Here is a 26,358-nt window from a genome sequence, read left to right on the forward strand (position 1 = left end):
TGTGTGTTTCTTAACTAACAGCATAATCCTCTCCCTCCTCCCTTCCTGTACTGTCAATCCTTTCTGTACACATTGTACTCCCCAAATTCCAATTTTGCACTGCTTATATCTGTGTGACATGGCATCTCTGATATCCCAACAATATCTGCCTTTGATGTCTTGACTAGCACTTCAAGCTCATCAAATTTATTAACTATATTCCTAGCATTGATGTATATGTAAGTATACATGCACCTGTTTCTACTCTTAGTTACCCTAACACAGCCCATGTATTTATCTGTTCCACTGTGACTTTCAACAGTCCTGGAAATCTCCATTGCCTCTCTCTTTCTTGGTGATTCCCTTCTACTTCTGACTATTGTGCACTCTCTCTCTCTCTCTCTCTCTCTCTCTCTCTCTCTCTCTCTCTCTCTCTCTCTCTCTGGGTAACTCAGAAATTTTTTTTTTCTGGTGCAGCATAAGCCTCAGGCTTCCTTGCACCATATGGCTAATAATAACTCACACCACACATCTATTGTGGTAGGCATAACTACTGACTCACCAAAGGCTAGTTTTGCATTCAGGCTGCTTTTTATAAGCAGCATGACCTCAGAACCCTTTCTATCTTCCCCAAATATATTATACAATAGTGGAACTGATCATCCCCAATTTCTGGGTGGTACTAAGTTTCTGTTAGCCCTATTGTCAGCATTAGTTGTCTCCCTAACCTAGTTTGAATTCACCTATTTTATTGGCAACCCCCCCCCTGACATTAATGCAGACACAGTTAAGACTAAGTACTCAATATTTTAGTAATCTGACACACTCCTTGAAATTATTTAGGCTTGTTTCCCTAGTTTTATCTTCCTCAAACATTTTCATCCTCAGAACATTTTGCCAACAGAGGCTGTTGCAACAACAAACAAGAATTCTTCAGATGCATACAAGCATTGTGTCTGGTCCACCCATATCATCAACTAAACGTATGTATATATTACCCTCCCCAAAATAGGAGTTTCTTGAACTCTTAAGGTATCCTCAATGATACTGGCAAAAATCCTTGCACAACCTACCTATGTTCAAATGAATACTGTCTCTACAAAATATATTTCTTCTACTTACAACTGTGGGTCACAAAAAATATCCTTGCAGAGGCCCTCATGTTTGAGATAATCCACAAAGCTTTCAGCCTATAATCCCTCCTATCACAGCAGAATTGCATATACATTCTGACTAAACTGCAGCATTTCTTTCAGCATGGTCAATATTTATTCAACAAATCGTCAGGTTGTGTTTGTTTAATATCACTAGTCTTCACATGAATAATAATGCTCTCTTTATCCTCCCTTAAATTCAGACAATCTGTTGTTAACATCATCAATTGTCGCTCCCAGAAAACGCACCCTGGTTCTGATTCACCTATCATTATTACAAAAAAGTTACCCATCTTCTGGCAATAGAGTCAAATTAAAATTCATAACAAAGGATGTTTATTATGAGAAATTTCACTGTATCATGATTTCACCTTTTCAAACATATCAAGCCATGTAGTTAGTTAAGGAATTAAGCCACTTACACGTTTATAGAAACTTTAACTGATTCTCTCACAGTAAAATAGTTTAAGTTAAAAGAGGGATAATAAATATCTATACTTTTAAGAGATTCAAAGGTACACCCATTTCATCTAGAAGAAAGCAAAGTGGTTTTTAAAACATTGGCTTTACCCTCTCTTTTAAACTTAACAATCTTACTTATTTTTACCTCATTCAACTTTTTAAGTTTTTCTTTAATTTGTAAATTTTCCATAATGAAAATTCTGATGTTATTATATGCACTGGTGCACACTTATATCTGAATACTGGGTAATTATAACTATGACCTTACATTAACTTTATCTGAAAAAAAAAAAAAAAAAAAATATATATATATATATATATATATATATATATATATACTAATCTTTAACAAAATAATATGTGAAGGATTTTATATAAAGATATGTACAAGGTGAACAAATATAAATACAGAACAGCGTACTATTATTATTTTATTTAATACAGGTTTAAAATAAATGATAACAGTAGATAATAGGATATCACCCTGCATTCTATTTTATTGTACTGTCATTGTGTCTAGGGATGCTTTGTTCCCTTCATTGTCTTAGACATAGGCATATGCTTGCTTCAGAAATAATGTCATCCATGGTTCAAAACTAAAGTTATTAATCTGATTTTTAATTTGAATGGCATCACCAAAAGAGGCAAATCGACCATACAAGAAACACTGCCATGGCACATGGCCTCAAATTACCAACTCTGTGCCAAACAGCATAGAAACTGTCTGAGCATCCAAGCAGAACATAAAAGAAAAACTTCTAATTAATAAATCATTAAAGTTATGGGTATATTTTAGCCCCTAGTTAAGATAAACCCATTACTGGGCTGTTCAATAAAGAATGATCATAATTTTTCATGAACAATAATACTACTTGTTATTTCTAGCTGAGCTGTGGAATACGAGACCAAACTAAGCTGCAACAAATAACAACAAATGTGCACAGTGTGAATTGGCAGTTGGTCCAGTTCATGCCTGTTCGGTTTCGTCTACATAATAATGGATGTGGCATTCAAGGAACAGAATGCTCGCTCAAATTTTGTTTCCATCTCAAAAAAACATCAGCTGAAGCATATGAAATGTTAAAAGAGGCTTATGGTGAACCTATGCTTCCATATAGTACATCTCACAGGTAGTTTAGAATTTTTACGATGGACATGATTGAATCACAAAAATTGGGAGTCTTGGAGCTCCAACCACTGCTGTCACCACAGAAACCATAAACACTGTTTCTGTAATCGTGAGAAAATATCATTGTATAATAGTAAGGCAGCTGGCAGAGATGTTGAGAATATCAGTAAGAAGCACGCATAGACCATTTGCACTTGACACATGTTTGTGTACACTGGGTTCCAAGACACCTGAGCAACAGAAGTTTGCATGGAGGTTTGTCAGGAGCTGCAATGGATGGTTACTGAAGATGGTAATGGCAGATGAGACATGGAGGTTTGTCAGGAGCTGCAATGGATGGTTACTGAAGATGGTAATGGCAGATGAGACATGGCTTTGTCATTTCGACCCGGAGAGCAGCAACAAAGCTGCCTGGAAGACTACATCATTGGCTTCTTTTTTTTTTTTTTTAGGAGCATTAGCAACTAAGGCCATATTGTTCCGAGGATATGCGGTGGTCATTCCCTGACCTTTTCTGCATCCTCCGTATTTGGTGGTCACGGGCTCAAACCCTGGTCTAATCAAGAAGCGTGTGCTACGCACTGCAGCTCCTGCCCACCTGGCTACTACGTTATTGGCAACACCGAAAATAGCAAAAGAAGTTGTGGCTTCTGTAGGAAAGGTTATGCTCATCTGTTTTTAACATGCTGGCAGACGATGCAAGGAATGGTTTACCAGCATGTTGTACCATGTTATGTGACTGTTACAGAACTGTACTGCACTGCACACTTTGTGGGATCACATTTGTCAAAAACAACCGGAACTGGATGCAGGTGGGTGGATGCTACATCACGACAATGTGAGACGTCACATTACTCATACTGTCATTGCGTACTTAGCCAGCATTAATGTCAACTGTGTTCATCATCTGCCCTATAGCCCATATTTCTAAAATTAAAGAAGGAACTGTGAGGAAAATGTTTTCAGTTGTCAGAAGAAGTTGTAAATACAATGGAAGCAATTCTCAAACGAATGTCAAAAAATGTCTTCCAGCACGATTTTGAAGAATGGCATAAACGGAGGAATTGCATTTTGCCTACTACTTTCAAAAGAACCATCGAAATATGATTGAACAGCCCTGGTATTCTTTATTGAACAGCCCTGGTATTCTAAATTTATTTCAATGCCTCCACTGAAATATGACTCCACACTTTCACTAATTTTTATGCTATAATGGGCTAGTACAAGGGATGAAAATATAGTCAACTTTCTCTACAAATTTAATCAGAAGTTTTTTTCTTTCCCTGTACAGTTTGGGTGCTTATTAACAGAGCCGAGCTGAGGTGAGGCGAACGAGGCTTTTGCCTCAGGTTAAAAGCTGAAAGGGGTGCCAAAAGAAAGATTAAATAATTGCTAAAGTTGCCATCATTAACAGTAGGGCACAATTTTTCATTCTTGCCTCAGGTAGTAAAATGGCTCGGCATGGCACTGCTTATTAAGACTTGATATATTATTGATCATTTGGCAGAAAGTTGTTAATGAGAGTTCCTTTCTATGACAAGAGGGAGAAAAAAGTAAGCCTTCAAACTCCCTATCATAGCAGAATCCACTATTCAATTAAATACTCTCAGTCTTTAACTGGCTATCTTTTCTTTAACTGAATATAATTTCCATACTTTGTATATTGGCTACTGAATATTTTTTTTTTTTTTTTTTTTGATGCTATTTAAAATAAAAAGTGATATTAGTGAATGTATATCCATGGATTAAACTTTGACACATGACTAATGATGTCATTTCTAAAGCATAAACCCTGTCACAGTCAGTGGAGCAGAAAAATCTAACAGAACAACCAGGACATTTTCTGGTGGGTTCTCTGCAAGTGAGCTCCAATACCTATTGGAGCACAAATTTTAAACATGTATTTTATGTTATTTTTAAATTTATGGGAAAAAAAAAAAAAAAAAAAAAGTTAAAAATATGTTTTTTTAAAAATTTTTTTTTATTACAGCTATTCATGTTTTGGAGTTTTGGTGCATCTACTGTTTTGGTTAGAGCCAGTTCATATGGCTTATCATGTCTTTAAAAATATATGCTCACAAGCCAATTTGCACCATTTCATAACAGTTGTTTCATCACATAAAAGTGATCTGCCCCATTGCATTTGCATCCTCTGCAACCAGCTCTTCCATTAACAAATTCACTATCTCCCAACATGTCAAATCTTGCATACATGCAAGATTTGACATGTTGGGAGTAGTCCAAAAATTGTACTGTAGTACAATTTTTGGACTACTGGTAAGTTAAACACATTTTTAGACATAAAATTTTCATTACTAATACTTTCTATTTCTATTAATAATTAAAAATTGCATTTCTCGATTTTCCAACACACCTGGCATGTAACTGATCTCGCTAATTGTTTTTTTTTTTTTTTTTTTTGATTTGGTAGTTGTTGGCGCATCGGCTTCTGTGGCCATATTGCACCTCCCAAGGTTTTTACAGTACTTTGATCCAAGTCCGAGGCGGGAATCGAACCCGCGACCTTTGGGTTGCCGGGCAGGTACTTTACCCACTCGGCTAGCCCGGTTGGCTCGCTAATTGTGAGGGTCTATACCTAACTCCACTGTGGACCCCTTTAAAATGTTTCCATTGATATAATTGTCAATCTGCCACCGAGAATAATAATAATAATAAAAAAAAAAAAAAAACACGGTGGTATACTACTGTCATTTTATATTAATTTCTTATAATCCCATGCTTTGAATAAAACCAAAAAGCAAGGAAATCTGCCCTTCTCTTTTTTAGAAAGAATGAGGAAACAATCATTACAGTAAATTCAACATAACTTTAAGCATTTAAAGAAAGATTAAACTGTAAAAGTATCCCTCCAAAATGCTTAAAGCGACATTTATGGTAACATCTAATTACAAATACTTAACTCTTTATTAATGAATTCATAAGAAGAAAGCTATGGAAATATAATCTAAACCATAAGGTTTTTTTAAGCTTTGATGGTTTTAAAAAAATCATAAATATAAAGAGACACTGTTGTTTAATTAAAGCAAAATTAATTAATTTTGATATAGTAATTCCACAGTATATTTATTTTTGATTTACTGAACAAAATTATATATACAGGTAGTTCTCAACTTTATGAGTTAATTCGTTTCTAGCGCGCATTCTAAAGCGGGAATTTATTTCCCATAGACCTAAGGTTAAAAATAGGGGTTACGTTCTCAACAATGAAATTAGTTAGCTAATTAGTTTATGTTTAAACAATGATTGATTTATCGAAAGAAATGAAAATGTAGCCAGTAAAGTCAAGCAAATTAGAGAAATTATTTACGACTTACAAATGTTAAAGAATGTTGATCACTCATTATTGGCTCAGCACTTGTTGGTTTGTTGCACAAGGAGTCATCTTCTTCAGAAATGTTTCAAGAGGCATTTGTTTCCAAGATAATCTTCTCTTCTAGTTATAAATTTCACGACTGCTTGCATAAGCATTTTTTAGCATCACATACAAATTGCAACTAACACAATTTGCGCGGAGTAACAAGTTTACGAAGCTGGGGGGGGGGAAAGAATGAAGAGACGATTTTGAAAATTTATTTGTTTTTTATACGATTGAAGATTTCAGTAAAGGCGAAACACATTTCACCATAATAACGTAAAAAACCACACAATTCCAGCTATCAGTATTTTCGCAAATGCAAGAAGATCGAGTTTACTACCCATTTATAATTGCTTGCAGTAACAGAAAAGCCCAATAACACGGAAAGTGCAAATTGTTTTTATTGTTTTATGGTCGTGAACTCCAGAAATGTGTTTTAGAAAAATATCACAGAGCCGTTCAAATTTGATTTTTATAACGGAATATATCATAACGATGAAAGTGTAGTGCATTTTAATGATTTGAATTGGTAACTAATACAATTTACAAACCATGCTCACGACCTTTTATATGGCCTTAAGGTCATCCTCGTGACTTTAAAAATGACATTTTAGAGAGATAAATAGCTTAGTTATACAGCGAAAATTTCGACTTCTGAGATCTTGAAACCAATCACCAAACAACAATGTTATTTGGTTCACATTACGATATTTTAACGATACAAAGGTGTCTCTGGAACTGATTAATATCGTAAAGCAGGGTGCACTGTATTGTATAGCTACGCATGTAGTTTGAAATGCGGTATTTATGAATGTTTGACATTCATTTTTTGCAATTAACGTTCATATTTTCGATTTTGTTGAAACTTGATACTTGGGGAAAAAAAATTCGTAAACCTGGGAACCCGTAAAGCGAGAACTGCCTGTATATATATTCAAATAATGTATTGGTCCACAGCAATCATCATAAAACCAAGATGTTACCATCAAACATGTTACTGCTATATGATTTGATATCATTAACAAGTTCTCCATTTCCTAGGTAGAGCCAACTCAATAATATCCAAACACAGTCACCAGATTAATAAAAATGTTAAAACTTATCACATATTTCTCACTATTTCATAACAATTGTTACTTATTAAATCTCATTCTATAACTCAACAACAAATCCCCCCCCCCCCATTTGGCCATATTTTGTTTTGTGGCCATGTCTGTATGTAGAAATTATTTCCTGCAAAAAGGAGGGCTGAAATAATGCAGAATGCATTATAGCATTAAATGTAACAATCATTATAACTCTTCCTTCCACAATTAAAACATTATTATTTTTCATATTTTATCTGCGTAAAAAGAGTTCATGTCAATCAAAGTGAATAACAGAAACCCAAACTCTCTTACCCTCATCAAATTTTTGAAATAAAAGGTCAACATGAGCTCGATTGCCAGGTACACGATAAATTCCTTCTGAGTCTAAACCTTCTTCTTCTATAAATTTTATACATTTTTCTACAAATAACGGGGTTGAATTATCATCTGACTGAACAAATTCTTCTAATCCTTGATTCTGTTGAGGAGTATTTCCGGCTTTTCCTTGTGCTGCTTTCTTCTTCTTTTTTTCTGTCAATCTTTTCTGTCGTTCCTATGAATGCAAAATAAGATTAAAAAAAGAATTTCACTGCTTATGTAACACACTACCAATGTTGTATAAAAGTTAAGCTACAGATAATAAAAGGCCAAGAGTTTGCATAAATACAGTAAATCTTATGCAAGTACATTATATTAAAGTGCAATAGTAGTGTGTTTGTGAAATTATGGATAAAACATGTCATTTACAAAAGAGTAAATTTTGACTTTTGAAAAGGTAAACAGAAGGAAAACCAAAGATTTTTTAGAAAAAGTAGGTTTTCTTAAAATCAACGCTGTACTAAAAATTAAATTTCACTGACAAAATACAGCATTTTATATAAAAAAATACAGTAGAACCTATTAAAACAGGCCTCCTCAGTATCAAATATATGGCAGATTTTTGAAGGTTATGGACAGTCTAAGTGTCCATAAAACAATAGTTTCCAGCATTAAACCAAAATGCTAACCCATAAAGCAAGATTGTTACAATGAGTAACATATTCGCTTAAGAAATAAAGGTTGCAGGATCGAATGCTGCCTTCAGTATAGGCACTATGATTGTCCAATATTTTGAAGTGAAACTTCTTTAGGCATGCTCTAGGCAGTTTTCGCATGGGAGTAACTTGCATTTGTGGAAATCGTAGCGAAAAATGCGACATGGCAATCTAAGCCATAAGAAAACGCATTACAAATGCTCTGAACAGCCAATTATCATACTAGGTTGAATGCCGGTTCTCGTCCAATCACCGAAGTTATGCAATGTTAGGCCCGGTTAGTACCTGGTAAGGTGACCACCTGGGAATACCAGGTGTAGTTGGCTTTTCACTAGTTAGCACTATTAATAAAACTTTATTGATGTCACATTTTCTCTAAAATATCTTTACAGTGGAATTGCTACTTAGTATCATGTAAACAAACTCTTAATGGGGCAATTATTGCAATGTATAGCTGTAAATAAATAAATAAATTATTAATAGATTGATTGCTGATGCAGTAAAAATGAAGAAACTTTGATATTCACAAACGAACCTCACATTATCATAAATTTTGATGCTAATGGAATTTCTTTGGAGAACTGAATGAAGCAGTCAGTATCATATACTAATACTGTTAAATTTTTTTTTTTTTTTTTTATGAGAACCCCAAACACGAAAGGTATCAAAACCTATAGTACTTAGTACCGTGCATGGGTTGAAGAAGTATGGGGAGAGGGATGCCGGAAACTTTGCTCTAGAGACTAAACATGGGTTTCACCACTTCAAGCCTCCAAATAAGCAAAGTCTAAGACAGATTTAAATTGGCAAATGGAGAGCGGAATAATTACGAAACATTTAGATCCAGTGAAAATGTTCGCAATAATGATCGCATTACCATTTATGGTAACAATTGAAAGAGTGAAGTATGTTAAACGCACAATCTGATGGTCGTCAACATATTTTATAAAAACGATAAACCTACACATTCACTAGGGTAGAGTAAAAAAAATGTTTGAAATTGATATTTGATTATAACTTTGTTAGAGAAAACAGAGATATAGTCATCACAGATCATGAGAAGTAATATTAACTCTATTACATAATGATTATTGGAATACAGTAAGTTAGTATGATGGTTTTATTGATTTGGAACATGAAAATCCACGATATAATGTATTAGTCTTTGCTATCTGAGAATAGGATAGTTGTATTTGATCAGATTGGAGAGAAAATTGTATTGATTGAAAATTTGCCCAACCACGTGAAAGTATAATTATTTGAAGCTTAAAATACTTTGATCAATATCTGAACAGGATTTCTTTAATATGTGGTTGTGCGATTTTCATCATTTTTTCAAGGGTAACAGGAGAAACTTCTTTAGGTGCACCCCAGGCAGTTTTCACGTGAGAGCAACCTGTGTCCATGGATTGGCAAAAATCAGCACGAAATAACGTATGCCATACGTAGTAGCGACGCAATCAGTACCCCTATGTGGCCACTCACATGCGTCTCATGTTTATGTTTTAAATCAACATATCTCAGCTTCTACCAGTCCGATTTTAAAAATTTAAAAACCAAAATATTTCTCTCATCATTCTCTACAGTATTTTTACTGTGTTCAGGTATGGAGACTGCACCTAAAGAAAGACATTGTTCGTCTTGAAAGGGTCCAGAGACAGGTAACTCGCCTGGTGAGATAGGCAAAAGGGCATCCATATGAGGAAAGACTTCGAATATGTGGGTTGCAGAGCTTGGAAACTAGGCATCTTAGAGGAGACTTGATTGAGGTGTTTAAGGCTCTAAGAGGCATAAGCAAAATGAATGAGGATGAAATTTTCACGGTTATAAATGATTCTAGAACTAGGGGCCATAATTTCAAGTTATGGGCGGAGATGTTTAGACTGGATTTCAGGAAGTTATTTTAGCCAGCAAGTTATAAATTACTGGAATAAGTTACCTACATGGGTGGTAGAGGCTGACAGTTTGGGGAAATTCAAAGGTCAGCTGGATAATTACCTATGGGAGGAGGAAAATGCTTATGTTGCTCATTTCCTTTTCTCTTAGGAAAAAAATTTATAATTCAACATGCTGAAGACTAATAGTGAGCATTGTAAGGCATACAGAGTGCATATACGTGCAACGTGGCCATTCAAACCACCTCCATTAAGTACAAAGGAGAGAGAGCTGCAAAAACTTTTTAATAAACTTGTAGAACATTAAACCACTGTAACATTGAAATAATAAATGTTTCAAAAGATTCTAAAGAAGCTTCACTTAACTTCGACTATGCTTGCTTGGCGCACACAATTTTTTTTTTAATATGAGTTATAAATGGTGCAATATGATTTCAGCAATTGAAACACCTTAAAAACTAAATAAGTTCAATGTTTGGCAGTTGCGGAGAGCAGACGTTTCTCCCTTTGCTCTGTGGACAGTTGGATTAAAGGCTAAAGGAATAGTGATTCAGATATAAAATTCAACAGACTTATTTTTGCTTTTGTTAATATAATGTAAATTTAACAATGGCTGTTACAAGATCCACACTGAATGCATTGTCCAAAGATATCGTGACTCAGACAGAAACGGACACAGGCAATTCCAGTGTGAACCATGGGTTTACCGTTTGCATAGCCTGTGGCATGTATTTAGAGGTTGATCTATTTGCTAAGCTTAGCTCAACTGGTGATTCTTTTGTTTGTTCTTGATGCAAGGGGTGTACTGATCTCAAATTAAAACACAGTGTGTTACTAAAATTTGAATCACTGAAGAAATGGATGCTTGCCCTAGAGAAAAACGTAACTGGGAGATCATCAAGAACTCAAGATTCTAGTCTTTGCCTAACAAGTGAGGCAAATCTGATTTGGGACCCTAGAACAAAATAATCAAGTACATACTGCTCTGATTCAAAGGGATTTAGTACCCAAATCAAATTTTGTTAACACCTCAGTTAAAGTTTCCAAACACCTCAGTTAAACAGTTAAACACCTCAGTTAACACCTCAGTTAAACAGTCAGTGAATCTAGAATACCACAATCTATTCTAGTGGTATTCTAGATTCACTGACTGTTTCTTCACATGTCAGATGTGGGTCTCCCTCCAAAATTTATCCAGAGCAACTTGCGCTTAATACCACACTGCTCCAATTTGTAGAGCAGTATTTTATGTGCAACAGTATCAAAAGCTTTGCTGAAATCTAAGTATATAAAATCAAAATTATTTTTCCATCTAGTGCCTTTGTTAATGTGTCATAGAAGCCAAGCAGATTTGTCAGAAAAAGGCTTGTCCCTTAACAAATCCATGTGTGCCTGCTGTATAACTGTATTCCTCTCTAGATATTCTACCATTACTTCTTTAATCAGTGATTACATTATTTTCCCCAGAACTAGATGTTTTGCATGTATAGGCAAAATATCTAGTTTGTCAGCAACCTGAGCAGGATCATTAACAATCATACCATTTATATCTAGTCGACTGATGTGATTCATCCCTTTCTTTCTACTAATTACATAAGTAAAGTCTTTGCTATTCTTTTTTGCATTCTTTGACAGAGGTGACTCAATCTGCTTGCATAACTCATTCTGAAATTTGAGTGCAGACTAGTTTATACATACCATAGGTTTCTGTATATCAACACTGGGTACATTATTTTCACCTGCACTAAGGCATCAGCTGTTTGTAGTCGATTTTTCTACTTAGATTTCAAAAATAATTCTTAAATCACATCATATCAATTTCTGCATATATATGTATCTGTGTTTACCCATAATATGTATATTATATCTTACTGTAACTTAGGAACAGATCCTGATTAGTTGTATTAACTGCAAATAATAATATTTGGATGTGCTTACAGATGTCAGTAAGGTTGGGGCGTGTTAACATGTTTCTTTCCCTAAAACAGAATTAATTCGTTTTTAGTCTATAATTACTCATGTCACCCTTCAATCCCATTTGTGAATTGGGGATACATTTATACATCTCCAGTCCATTGGAACCTCCTCTGAATAAATACATTTTTTTCAGCCTGGTCTGTGCTTGTTGACAGGAGAGACTGCTTCTACAGGGATAGGGTACACTTAAATATAAAGGGTGCAAGAATATTTACTGATGCTATCGAGGCAGTGTTAGGTAGGTTGGAAAACTGCTAGCTTGGGGGATACAGAGACTAAAAGGTTAACAGTGGCTTCAGCCAGAGGCAAAAGTGATTCTTGCACTGCTTCTATTAAAATGAGCAGCAGCATGAAAAGAAAGGCAATGGAGATTTCCAGGACTGTTGGGAGTCATAGTGGAACAAATAAATACATGGGCTAGTGTTAGGGTAACTAAGATTAGAAACAGGTGCATGTATACTTGCATGTGCACCAATGCTAGGAGTATAGTTAATTAATTTGATGAGCTTGAAGTGCTAGTCAAGACATCAAAGGCAAATATTGTTGGGGTATCAGAGACGCGATGACACACAGATATAAACAGTGCAGAATTGGAATTTGGGGAGTACAATGTGTACAGAAAGGATAGACAGGACAGGAAAGGAGGAGGAGGGGTTATGCTGTTAGTTAAGAAACACATAAAATCTAAGGTTTTTTTTTTTTTTTTTTTTTTGTTTTTTTGGTTTTTAGGAGCATTAGCAACTAAGGCCATATTGCTCAGGGAAATGCGGTGGTCATTCCTTGACCTTTCCGCATCCTCTGTATTTGATGGTGACGGGCTCGAACCCCGGTCTAATCAAGAAGCGTGTGCTACGCACTGCTGCTCCTTCCCACCTGGCTACGGAGGCGCCAAAATCTAAGGAAAGTGCAATCAATTGATGTTGGTGGACTGAGTCTGTTTGGTGTGACATAAGCACTGGGAAAGGAAAAATAAGAGTAGGTATGTGTTATAGGCTTAATAAATGTGATGAGTATAATGAGCAATTGTGCAGAGAAATAGAGTGGGCCAGTAAATCAGAATGTCTTATAATGGGGGATTTTAACTTTGCAGATATTGACTGGAACTTTCAGATGGGCACTCGCATGCTAGCAAGACTTTTTTGGATTTATTGGATAACTGTTTTTCACAGCACCATGTTCGAGAGGCAACCACAGGGAGTAATACTCTTGATCTGATTATCACCAATGATTATTTATGCATTAAGAATTTGCAGATAAAGGAACCACTGGTTGACAGCGATCACAATATACTGATATGGGAATTACTTAAAGATGTAACTACCATCAAGGCTAAGGGAAGGGCTTTTGCTTTCGTAAAGGTGACTACGGGTCTCAGACAGTTTTTAAATTCTGTACAGTGGGATCAACTGATGATATTACCAATGTTGAATTCTAAATGGCCTTCGGGGACTTAATCTTGGAGGCTACTAGGCTTTTCATTCCAACTAAGAAATACTGTTCAAGGCTCAGGCCTAAATGGTTGTCAGATGAATTAATGAGGCTAGTGGCAGAGAAGAAAAATGTATGGGATGCATATAAATTATCAGATGACACAGAAGCCTATGGCAGATATAAGCTGCTCTGTAATCAAGTCACAAAGGAGGTTAGGCAGGCGAAGGCAAATTACGAGAAATATTTGGCAAAGGATGCAAAGAAAAACAGCAAAGAGTTCTTTACTTATTTAAACGGTAGATGGAAAGGGATGAATCAGATTGGACCATTTAACATAGATGGGTTGACTATTGATGATCATGATCAGGTAACTGATAAACGGAATGAGTATTTTGCATCTACATTCACACATGAGGAGTTATTCAATGAGGGGAAGGCCAGAGGTTTATCAAATTCTAACAGGGAGCTAAGTGATTTTGTAATAACTGAGAGCAAAGTGGAGGAGAAATTGTTGAAGTTAAACATAAGGAAGCCACCTGGGGGTGGATGGGATCTATCCAGCAACAAAGGAAGTAAGTAAACCCTTAGCCATAATTATGAGAGCTTCCTTGGACTCAGGGGAGGTCCCCATGGACTGGAGGTGTGCAAATGTATCACCAATTCACAAAGGGAAGGGGGGTTCAAAAGGTAACAGAATTAACTATAGACCTGTTAGTTTAACTCGTGTTCCAGGGAAAATAATGGAGTCACTGGTTAAAGAAGCATTGCAGGATCATCTAGACAAGACTGCAGTAATAGTTAAGACACAGCATGGGTTTGTTAAAGGGAGGTATTGTCTGACCAATTTGATTCAGTTCCTTTGTGACCACTATGATGTGGTCACAAAGGAACTGAATGTCAAAAATAATTTTGATATCATATACTTGGATTTCAGGAATGCTTTTGATACTGTTGCACATGGAAGACTGTTGTACAAATTGGAGGGGTATAGCATTAAGGGTAAGTTGCTACAATGGATAAAGGGATGGTTGAGTGGTAAACGACAGAGAGTGTTAATCAAGGAACACTGCTCTTTGTGGACAAATGTTATTAGTGGAGTTCCCCACGGTTCGGTGTTCGGCCCATTGTTGTTTTGTGTATTTATCAATGATATTGAAGGTATATCAGGAATAATGTCCAAGTCTGCAGATGATACAAAGGTTCGCAGGGTTGTTAACGACAGTAAAGACAGTATGCTACTTCAACTGGATCTAGATAAGTTGGGCAAATGGGCTGAAAAGTGGCAACTGAAGTTCAACATTGACAAATGCAAAGTACTGCATATGGGTGGCAATAACCGAAGAGAAACGTACCAACTATGTGGTACAACGCTCAGGGAAGTGGAAAGTGAAAAAGACATGGTGGTAATTGTGCAGTCAAATATGAAGTTCACTGAGCAGTGCAGACAGGCTGCCAGGGGAGGTCATGAAGTCTTGTTAATGATATATAGGAATTTTGCTATCAGGGACAGGGAGGTGATTATCCCGTTGTACAAGGCAATGGCTAGGCCACATTTTAGGAAGTATGTAGAGTTTCTAGAATGAGTACAAAGAAGGGCAACAAGACTGGTGAGGGGAACAAAGGGGTGCTCTTACCAAGAAAGGCTTAAGTTCTGCAAATTGCAGTGCCTGGAGAGTAGGCAGTGCAATTTTCAGATGATCTCATACAGCCTTGAATGGGTTGAGCAAGCTGAATGCTGATGGGATTCTTCCTCTTGCTCAACTTAAGAATCTGAGGGGGCATAGATTCAAATTGAGGAAAGACAGTTGTAGAATAGATGTGTGGAAATTTACCTTTATCCAGTGGGTGGCTTATTGGTGAAACAAACTTCCACTTTTGTTGTGGAAGTTGATAGCCTAAATAAATTTAAAACTGAGCTGGACAGGCATTTGGAACAAATGGGAGGGGTTGTTTTTGGCTAATGCTGCATAAGCTTGCTTTCTTGCATTGTATGCCTCTACTAATGTTAATGCCAACGTTCAACCCTGTTTGTCTGTCTGCCATATTTCTCTTTTACAGATAAGGAAAGTAAGGTGCAATGTGAATATGTTCAGTTAATCTGCTATGTACCGCACATTGTTTTTTCTATGATTTGTTTACTATTGTACTGTTTAAATGTTTAAAGGAAATGTTTAACAAAGGAAGTGTTTGAATCAATTTCTGCTGTGCATGTGGATGAGTTACAACAAAAACTCAGATTTGCTATATTGTCTGCACCACAAATATGAGGATGTGGATAAAAAAAGAAATGAAAAGTATGTCTTTTCATGTTCCTAAGGTGTAACGAGAGCTGCATGAGTACATTGATAATTGCTTTCTGCACAAAAAAAAAAAAAAAAAAAAAAAAAAAAAAGAATAATGTTCAAAAAAGAAACCACACCATGAACCTAACAAATCATCTGCAATAAGGCCTATTCCGAATAATGACCTGTCAATAGCAGATACCCTAAAATAGTGGGATAAAGGAAGCAGTAATGGATATGTTGAGAATTCCTGTGTTATGTTACAGAATTTGCTGGCGAGATTTCATCAGATTCACCTCAATAGATTTGGCCTACAAATCAGAACCCTACATAATACACTTAATTAAGCAAGAAGTGTTGAATGACTTGGTTTGTGATTTAAGCTTACCTCAACAGCAAGCAGAACTCCCTGGTTCTAGATTACAATAGAACTGAAGTTACTTAAGGTAAATGAAAGAAGTTATATGAAGTAGCAACTAAAATTACAGTATAATGAAAATGTCATAAAGTGTTTTCAAAATATTTCATTATGGAATTTGGCACGTGTTTTTATAAAGATATTAGTGGACTTCTAAACAAAGTGAGCATTGAACATAATCCTAATGAACGGCAGTGCACTAATGACATTAAGTGTAGGAGATCTGCAGACTTACTTAACAAGTACAAGTCAATGTAGAAAAAAAGTCGTGAGTTAAGGTTAAATATTAAAGTGTCTGCAATTCTGTCCAGACACGATAGAAAGGAGTATATGATGAAAGTCTTGTCAATCAATTCGGCCCTGGAGAGATTGTACAAGGCTCATGTGGTGGAATATTTCTCACCATGGTATGTGTTTTTTAAAAGAGAGATTGCTTCTAAAAAGGAACGGGATGGGATACACATAAATAAAAAGGGCTCAAGAATATTTGCTAATGCTATCGAGGAAATGTTAAGCAGGTTGGAAAACTGCTAGCTCGCTTGGGGTGATTCTTGCACTGCTTCTATCGGAATGAGCAGCAGCCTGGAAAGCAAGTTGCTGGGGATCTCAAGAACTCCTTGGAGTCATCATGAAACAAGTAAATACATGGGCTGTGTTAGGGTAACTAAGTGTAAAGACAGGTGCATGTATACTTGCACTACACCAATGCTAGGAGTATAATTAATAAATGTGATAAATTTGAAGTGGTGGTAAAGAGATAAAAGGCACATATTGTTGGGATATCAGAGACGTGGTGTCACACAGATATAAACAATGCAGAATTGGAAATTGGGGAGTACAATGTGTTCAGAAAGGATAGGAAGGGAGGAGGGGTGGGGTTATGCTGTTAGTTAAGAAACACAAAATCTAAGGAAGTGAATCCAGTTGACTTGGGTGGACAGTGCAATGGTGAGTTAGTTTGGTGTGAAATCAGCACTGGGAAAGGAAAAATGAGAGTAGGAGTGTGTTATAGGCCTAATGACTCTGATTAGTACAATGAATATAGGGAAATAGAGTGGGCAGTAAATCAGAATGTCTGACGATGGGGGATTTTAGCTTTTCCAGATATTGACTGGAACTTGTGGGTTGGTCATTCACTAGCAAGACTTTTGTGGACGACTGTTTTCTACAGCAGCATGTTCGAGAGGCAACCAGAGGGAGTAACACTCTTGATCTGATTACCAGCAGTGATTATTCATGCATTAAGAATTTGCAGATAAAGGAATCACCATTTGACAGTGATCCCAGTGTGCTGATTTGGGATTTACTGAAAAATGTAACTACCATCAGGGGTAAAGGGAAGGGTTTTTCATTTGTAAAGATGGATACAGTGGTTTCAACTGATGATGTTACCAACAGCAAATTATAAATGGTAAGCACTCAAGGAGTTAATCTTGGAAGCTACTAGGCTTGTCATAACAACTAAGAAATACTGTTTAAGGTTTAGGCCCAAATGGATGTCAGCTGAACTAATGACTCACGCCAGAGAAGAAATGTATACATAAATTATCAGGTGACAAAGAAGCCTATGGTAGATATAAGCTGGTCTTTAATCAAGTCACAAAGGAGGCAGATTACGAGAAATCTTTGGCAAAGAATGCAAAGCAAAGACTTCTTTACTTATATATACTTTAAAAGGAAGGGGGAGAAAGAGACGTTCACTTGATATCAATGGCTTGACTGTTGATCATCCTGCTCTGATAGCTGACAAACTGAATGAGTATTTTACATCTACATTCACATAAGGAATTCTGTAGGGAGGTGGAAGACAGAAACTTGTAATAACTGAGAGCAAAGTGGAGGAGAAATTGTTGAAGTTAAACATAAGAAAGGCACGTGGGGTGGATGGGATCTATCCAGTTATATTAAAGGCAGTGGCAAAGCAAGTAAGATGAGAGCTTCCCTAGATGCAGGGAAGGTCCCCACAGACTGAAAGATGTGCAAATGTATTTCCAATTCACAAAGTGGGATTGAATAATGAAAAGAGTAATTAGAGACCTGTTAGTTTAATTTCTGTTCTCGGGCAGACAATGGAGTCACTGGTTAAAGAAGCATTGCAGGATCATCTAGGCAAGATGCAGTAATAATTCAGACAGCATGGGTTTGTTAAGGGGAAGTCTTGTCTGACCAATATGACTGGATACTATGATGTGGTCACAGAGGAATAGGATGCAAAAAATAATTTTAATATCATATACTTGGATTTCAGAAAAGCTTTTGATACTGTTGCACATGGAAGACAACTGTATAAATTTAAATTGGAGCAGTACTAACTGTGTGCCATTAAGGGCAAGTTGCTACAATGGATAAAAGCTTGGTTGAGTGGGAGAAGACAGAGAGTGGTAATCAATGGACACTGCTCTTTGTGGACTAATGTTATTAGTGAAGACTCCCAGGTTTCGGTGTTGGGCCCATTGTTGTTTTGTATATTTATCAATGATATTGACGAAGGTATATCAAGCTTAATGCTGAAGTTTGCAGATGATACAAAGGTTGGCAGAGTTGTTAATGACAGTAATGGCAGTGTGCTACTGCAATAGGATTTAGAAAAGTTGGGCAGATGGGCTGAGAAGTTTAACATTGACAAATGTAAAGTACTGCGTATGGGTAGCAGTAACTCCAGAGAAATGTACCAACTGTGTGGTACTACACTCAGGGTGGTAAAAAATGAAAAAGACTTGGGAGTAATTATGCCGTCAGATATGAAGTTTTCTGAGCAATGCAGACAGGCTGCCAGAGCATGTCAATGATATACAGAAACCGTGCTAGTAGAGATAAGGAGATGATGGTTCCTTTGTACAAGGCCATGATGAGGCCAGATTTTAGGAAGTTTGTAAAGTTGGCAGAACGAGTACAGAGAAAGAGATTGATGAGTGGAACAGAGGGGTGCTCTTACCAAGAAAGTGTAAATTCTGAAAATTGTAGCATCTGGAGACTACCTGCGAGATGACCTGATTGGGGTGTATAAGGCCTTGAATGGTTTGAGCAGACTCAATGCTGATGGGATTCTTCCTCTTGCTCAGATTATGAACTGATGGGGCATAAGCTTAAATTGAGGAAAGAAACATGCATTCTATGTTGGAGTGTTAGGGCACTCTTAACAGAATCATGATATCACTGAGAAATGTACAATGCTAAGGAGCTCTACAGTAGTAGAATACTTTAGGAAGTTTGTAGAGTTGGTAGAACGAGTACAGCGAAGGGCAACAAGATTGGTGAGTGGAACAAAAGGGTGCTCAACAAGAAAGCATAAATTCTGTAAATTGCAGTGTCTGAGATTACCTGATTGGGGTGTATAAGGCCTTGAATGGTTTGAGCAGGCTCAATGCTGATGGGATTCTTCCTCTTGCTCAGATTATGAACCGGGGGGGGGGAGCTTAAATTGAGGATAGACAGTAGTAAAATAGATGTGCGGAAATTTGCCTTTAGCCAGAAGAGAGTTCATTGCTGTAACAAATTTCGATCTGTTGTGGAAGTTGATAGCTTAAATAAATTCAAGGAAGAACTGGACAAACGTTTTGAGCAAATGGATGAGTGAAATGGGAAGAGTTTTTTTTTTTTTTTTTTTTTTGGCTGATGTTGTATAAGCTTGCTTTCTTGCATCATATGCCTCTAATAATGCTAATGTATTTATTGAATGCCTCAAAATTACGTTTAAAAGCAGATTGGAAATGCATTTCTTGAGTTCCTGTACTTCATGCTTTGCTTTGAAAGATACTTATGAAAGTACGTCCAAGATCCTAAATCCAATAAAGTACCATCCATAACTTCGCTTAGTACGTCTGGGGTGAATTTAAGGTTATTGGATTATACACTGATCTGCACGGAGGCTTCACAAAATTCTGTTGTTTTCTATTTTGGTGGGACAGACAAATATTATATTGTGGAACAGACAAATATTATATTGTGCAGTAGTGGGAAAAGAAGGAAGCATTTTTGCCATGGAGAAGTAAAATAAAATATGATCCACTGATTGAACCAAAAACAGTTCTTCTTCCATCTTTGCATATAATATTAGTATTAGCTAGTGTTGCAAGAAAGCAAGCTTATACAGCATTAGGGGAAAAAAAAAAAAAAAAAAAAAACTACCTTCTTATTTCATCTTCTCTCAAATAGTTTGTCAGTTCTTCCTTGAATTTATTTAAACTATCCACTTCACAACAACAGATGACAGTTTCTGCAATCATTCCTCCTCAATTTAAATTTATGCCATCCATGTGCATAATTTGAGCAAGATGAAAAATCCAATCAGCACTGAGCTTGTTCAATCCATTCAAAGCCTTAAACATCTCAATCAGATCACCTCACAGGTGCCTAGTCTCTAGACAATGCAATCTGCAGAAATGAAGCCTTTCTTTGATAAGAGAAATCCCTTTGTTCCCCTCACTAATCTCATTGCCCTACTTGGTACCCGTTTCAGTAGTTCTACACTCTTCCATACAATGAGGCTTTCGGACCTGTATGCAGGACTCAGAATGTGGCCTTACCATTGCCATATACAACAGGATAATTACCCCCTTATCCTTGCTAGCAAAATTCCTGTATATCATTGAAAAAAATTCCATGAGCTATCCTGGTGCCTGTTTTTTTTTTTTTTTTTTTTTTTATGTAAACCCCAAACACGAGAGGTATTTGAACCTATAAGTACTTAGTACCGTGCTTGGGTTGCAGGTTGAGAAGAAGAAAGAAGATATTTGTTGACACTGGACTTGAACTTCTGTAGACTGTAATTTTAAGGAAATACGTATGAAGAAAGGTTGTTCCAGGAAACAGCAGTTGAATGAATAAACGAGGAAGATTAGAAGCCAATTCAGAAGAACAGTGCCCATGGAAGTATCTGTAGAAGGGGCATGCAGCAGAAACAGTACATCTATGAGACAGCAAGTGGAGAGACTCTGTTAGAGATGAATCATTAATTAATTAACCTAACTGCCCTCTTCTGAATGGAATCAAGAAGCCTGAGAGAGATTTTGGGGGCACCACCAGAGATGTGGGAACAATATTCCAAGGCAGGGTGGATTTGCGATTTGTACAGAGTGAACAGCTGTTTGGAAGAAAACTAACACCGAGAGCGAAGGAGAAAACCAAGTTTTTTAGATTCTGAGGCAACAGTATTTGTAATGTGCTTGTGCCAAGAGAGATCAGTAGTCAGAGTAATCCCCAAAAGAGATATATCATTTTGCCTAGCAATCGGAGTGTCACTAAAGAAAAGCACAGGAGCAGAAGAATCCTTTTTGCAAGATATAAGACAAGACTGAGTTTTAGAAGGGATGAAATCAACTAAGTTGTCTTTGAATTACCTGAAAATTACCTGAAGATCGTCATTTAAAAAATTGGAAGCAAATTTTCGAGAAGTTGAAGCTGATTGAACGGGGCAAGGTTTCTCAAAATGGAAAGTTGAATGCAATGTGCTATCATCGGCAAAACTATGGATAGGATTTCCAGTCAATGGAACAAAAGTCATTAATATACAAGAGGAAAAGAGTGGGGGAAAGAACTGAACCTTGGGGAACACCGGCATTAGTGGAGAAGTTAGCAGAGAGCCATCTATCATCACCCTCAGTGAGCGATCAGAGAGAAAACTGGATAACCAATTATTAAAACAGTTGCCAAACCATAAAATGGAAGCCTGTTTAGAAGACCTTTATGCCAAACACGACCAAAAGCCTTTGAGATGTCAAGAGCAACTACTTGTGTTTCACCGAACCTTTCCATTGAATTAGTCCATAAATGGGTAATACAAGCAAGAATATCACCAGTGGATCAACACTGATGGAATCCATACTGGTGATCGTTGATCAGACGGAAGGTTTTTACTAGGTAGCTTAAAGTTGGCGGTTAATTGATTTCTCCATTACTTTAGAAAGAGTAGAAGTATTTGCTATGGAATGATAATTAGATGGGAGAGATTTGGCACCCTTTTTAGGAACTGGCTGGATATGAGCAAATTTCCAAGCAGAAGGAAAAACACCTTTGGAATAAGAAAGTGAAAAAAAGGCGGCAAAGAATAGGAGTAAGTCGAGCACAGGTTTTGAGAACAAGTGGAGAACCATCGGGACCTGGAGCTTTCTTAGCATCAAGATTCGTCAAAATCCTTCTGACGGAAGACCACAGGAGGCATTGAATGGAGCGTGTTGGGAATAGTGGGAGGTGTTTTACCAAGATCATTAATATACGAGTTGGAAGAAAAATGGGATGCCAGCAGGTCAGCTTTATCCTTGGCTGAAGTGACAACAGAACCATATGGTTTAGACACAGGTGGGAGCAGAGATGGGCAAAAGCTGCGGCCAATAGCTTTGGCAAGGGACCAGAAATCTCGGCTACCATTAGGACAAGAAGCAAGTTCTCTACTCTTAGCCTGTTCAAACTCTAGTTTGGACTGATTAATAACTGCTTTACAATTGTTGCGAGGTTTGGTGTAGGCAGAAAATGAAACTGAAGAATTAGAAACAAGCCAATTACGACATGAATAGTCTTAGCACGTTTATTGGAAAACCAAGGTTTAGATAAAGGACGAGATTTTAAAGTGGAGTGTGGGATAAAGGATTCCATTCCTGCAAGAATAATTTCACTGACATGATCTGAGCAAACGTTGACATCAGAAGTTTTGAAACAGTAATCTGACCAAGGAAAAGAAGAAAAGAAATCTCAAAGGTCATCCTATTTTGCATTCTTGTTATGCGAAACAACACGAGGTTGGAAATAGCCATGAGATGAAGAGAATCACCAAGTTGTGATCTGAAGTGCCTAAAGGACCTCTCACTTCGACCATGTACTTAGAAGGGTTGTTGTTGTGCGGAAAATATCAAGCGTGTTGGTTGTATGATTAGGATTGTCCGGTATTCTTGTAGGTAAATGAACAATCTGTGCAAGGTCATTAGTAATTGCAAAAGCCTCAGCATCTCGACCAGCTGGGTCGGTGTGACTAGAAAACGGAAGCCAGCTGGAGTTGTGAACATTAAAATCACCAAGAAAAATTACCTCACTGTTAGGAAAGTTGGACTGGAGAAAGTCAAAAAGCTCCAAGTGATTAGTGGAGTTGGGAGAATGGTAGAGACAGCAGATGAATTTGACACAATGAGGTAGAGAGATTTTAAGCCAGAGAAGATCAAAGAGAGTAGATTCCAAATTGCCAAGTCTCTGACAGGGAATATCAGAACGGACATATACACAAGTACCACCTTTGAGGCGAAAGAAATCATACAGTGAATAATTTGGGCATCTGAGATGAGCAGTAGTTGAATCAACCGATAACTAAGATTCTGTCAGAAAAAGTACATGGGGTTTGGCAGACTGCAAGTGGAAATGGACATCGTTAAGATTCGAATTTAGACAAGTTTTACATTATTCTGGGATTACTGCTACCCATAAGCTGCACTTTGCATTTGTCAATGTTAAACTTCAATTGCCATTTCTCAATCCATCTGCCTAATATTTTTACACCTTGTTGCAGTAGCATACTATCATTACTGTCAATAACTACCCTGTCAACTTTTGTATCACCTGCAAATTTAGACATTAAGCCTGATATATCTCCATCAATATCATTAATAAATCAATAATAATCAATAATTAATAATTGAGACAAAACATTCTGTAGAACAAAGAGGGACTAATTTATATAGCAAATACATCAGTCAATATGTGCCAATTTCAAACAATGCATGTGAATAATTATTGCTTATGAAAGAGAAACTAGCAAAGTGAAGCAAAAGGGAAAAATAGTAAATAGTAGCATGGGATCTGACTGGTTCTTTACATGTATAATTTCAAGCAAACAATCTTTCATTCTAAAACATCTAAAATAAAAGTTTGACTATATTTAAGAAGACAGAAAAAAATTTAAATTTTTAATCAATAATTAACAGTTATTATAAAATTGTATTTTTGAGAGGAACCTGTTAGGCTCTGGAGGTCTGCTGTTCGGTTGATGAAGCTTCACATTTAGTTATTGTTTCATGGTGAAGTAAAATGTGTGATACTTCCAGACAAGGTTTAAAAATATTCAAGATCCAAAATTTGAAACACATGCTGCTCAGAAATTACATAGATAGTTCTATTTGTACAATAAATAAAAGCTCCCATATATAATTACCTCTTCTTTTAATCTTCTTTTCTCCATTTTTTCGTCTTCTCTAGTTTTCTTTTTCTCTTCTTTCTTTCTTGATGTTTTTTCTGATTCATTCCTAGTTTTAAGCTATTTAAACACACACACACACACACACACACAAAAAAGAAACCTATATAATTTAACAAGAACTAAATTCACTTAAATGTAGTATTTATGAGAAAGAAGGTTGGTTTTATTTGTAATAATAATACTAATAATAATAAAAAAAAATTACAAAGATATCCAATCAGTCAACAGATTTACGATTGATATCAAAACTTAAAATGACTGGAATGAAGAATTTTTACTGATAAGCTAACAGAAATTCTGCAAAAATTTACACTTTTAATGAAAGCAAATGTGGGAGCATTATAAAAAATTTAAAACAACACTACTTGTAGAAATATACAATAACTGGCATTCGAAGTTGTGTGAATTGCATTACTCTGGGCTGAGCCTGTTAATGTAAATGAACTGAATTTGATTTTTTAACAAAATTTGATGAAACAAAGAAAATGGCACAAAATAACCATTCTTAAAATTAAAGATAAACTATAATATTTTATTATTTCCAGACTTTAAAATGTGGTATTTTGCCATCTTTAGCCTTTGACTAAAGGTAATCCCCAATACAGATATGTGATCTTGTCTAGAAATCAGAGTGTCATCAAAAAAAAGCATAGGAGCAGAAAAATTCTTTTTGTGAGATATAAGACGACTAAGTTTTAGAAGGATTGAAATCTACTAAGTTATCTTTTCTCCACTGGAGAATTACCTGGTGATCAACATTTAAGGAATTGGTAGTGGATAGTCAAGAAGTTGATGCTGTTTTAACAGGGCAAGGTTTCTCAAACTGGGAGGTGGAATGCAATCTGCTATCACCAGCAAAACTATGGATAGGATTTTCAGTCAATGGAAGAAGGTCATTAAAATACAACAGGAAAAGAGTGCGAGAAAGAAGTGAACCTTGGAGAACACCAGCATTAGTGGAGAAGTTAGAAGCCAGAGAGTGATCAACCATCATACACAGTGAGTGGTCAGAGAGAAAACTGGATACTCAATTACAAAAAACAGTTGGCAAACCGTAAGGTGGAAGCTTACTTAGAAGAAATTTATGCCAAACATGATCAAAAGCCTTCGAAATGTCAAGAGCAATTGCTTGAGTTTCACTAAACTTTTCCACTGAATTTGTCCATAGATGGGTAATATAAGCCGGAATATCACCAGTGGATCAACACAGAGAATCCATTACTGGTGATCGTTGATTAGGAGAAGGTTTCTAGATAGTTTTAAGAGTTAAAACAGTACAAGTAATTCTGCAGAATTACTTAACAAGTACAGTCAGTCCTCGTATAACGTGTTTACACTACACGAATTCGATCATGCACGATATTTATAAATAGGGGAACAATATCTTTTTTAACACGAACCGAATTCGCTTATGCACGATTCGCCTTTGTGTTTACAAGAAATGGTAGTCGAACGCGGAATCACCCCAACTGAACGCAACACGATAGGAATGAAGAGAAGATTCTGAAAATGTATTTATGTTTTTTATATCAGTGAAGGGGAAACACATTTCACCATAATAACGTAAAATTCCAGCTATCGGTATTATCGCAAATGCAATTAGATGGAGTTTACGACCAGTTTATTACAGATTCCACTAGCAGAAACGCAACTGGAAATTGTTTTATGGTAGTAACCACTAGAAATGTGCTTTAGTAAAATGTGAGGTGTTAATAGTGTATCTCTGCCTTTACAGTATTGTAGCAACTGAATTTCATGTGTATGTTTAGAAACTTTGTTTATGTGTATCAAGGGTGCCTCCTCGTTTTGTAATTGTGCTTTATTCCCTAAAATTGAGTAAAATACTTAAAAGGTGTGAAAAGGAAGCATCTGGTGAAGACATTGCAGATTCAGAGAGAAAAAGAAAAGCAATATCGATAAACAGAGGCGGACTGAGTCAAAAATTCTTACCTGG

At 36.4% G+C, this 26,358-nt stretch overlaps 1 protein-coding gene and 1 pseudogene across 17 annotated transcripts in view; one reads left to right on the forward strand and one right to left on the reverse strand.

Moving 5' to 3' along the window:
• The window catches only part of RhoGAPp190 (Rho GTPase-activating protein 190), a 744,591-nt gene that overhangs the window by 93,375 nt on the left and 624,858 nt on the right, over positions 1–26,358 (reverse strand). For all 17 annotated transcript variants that reach the window (XM_090374412.1, XM_090374407.1, XM_090374402.1 and 14 more), the window contains 2 exons: positions 24,360–24,461; positions 7,501–7,741 (listed from right to left, as the gene is read on the reverse strand). In XM_090374412.1, coding sequence (XP_090230538.1) covers positions 7,501–7,741; positions 24,360–24,461 — 343 coding nt within the window. The remainder of the gene's footprint in view (positions 1–7,500; positions 7,742–24,359; positions 24,462–26,358) is intronic.
• Positions 8,432–8,548, forward strand: LOC150086123 (5S ribosomal RNA; annotated as a pseudogene).

Source organism: Mastigoproctus giganteus, chromosome 5 (genome assembly GCF_048544385.1).
Source record: "Mastigoproctus giganteus isolate SK-2022 chromosome 5, ASM4854438v1, whole genome shotgun sequence".
In the NCBI taxonomy this organism is placed as follows: domain Eukaryota; kingdom Metazoa; phylum Arthropoda; class Arachnida; order Uropygi; family Thelyphonidae; genus Mastigoproctus; species Mastigoproctus giganteus.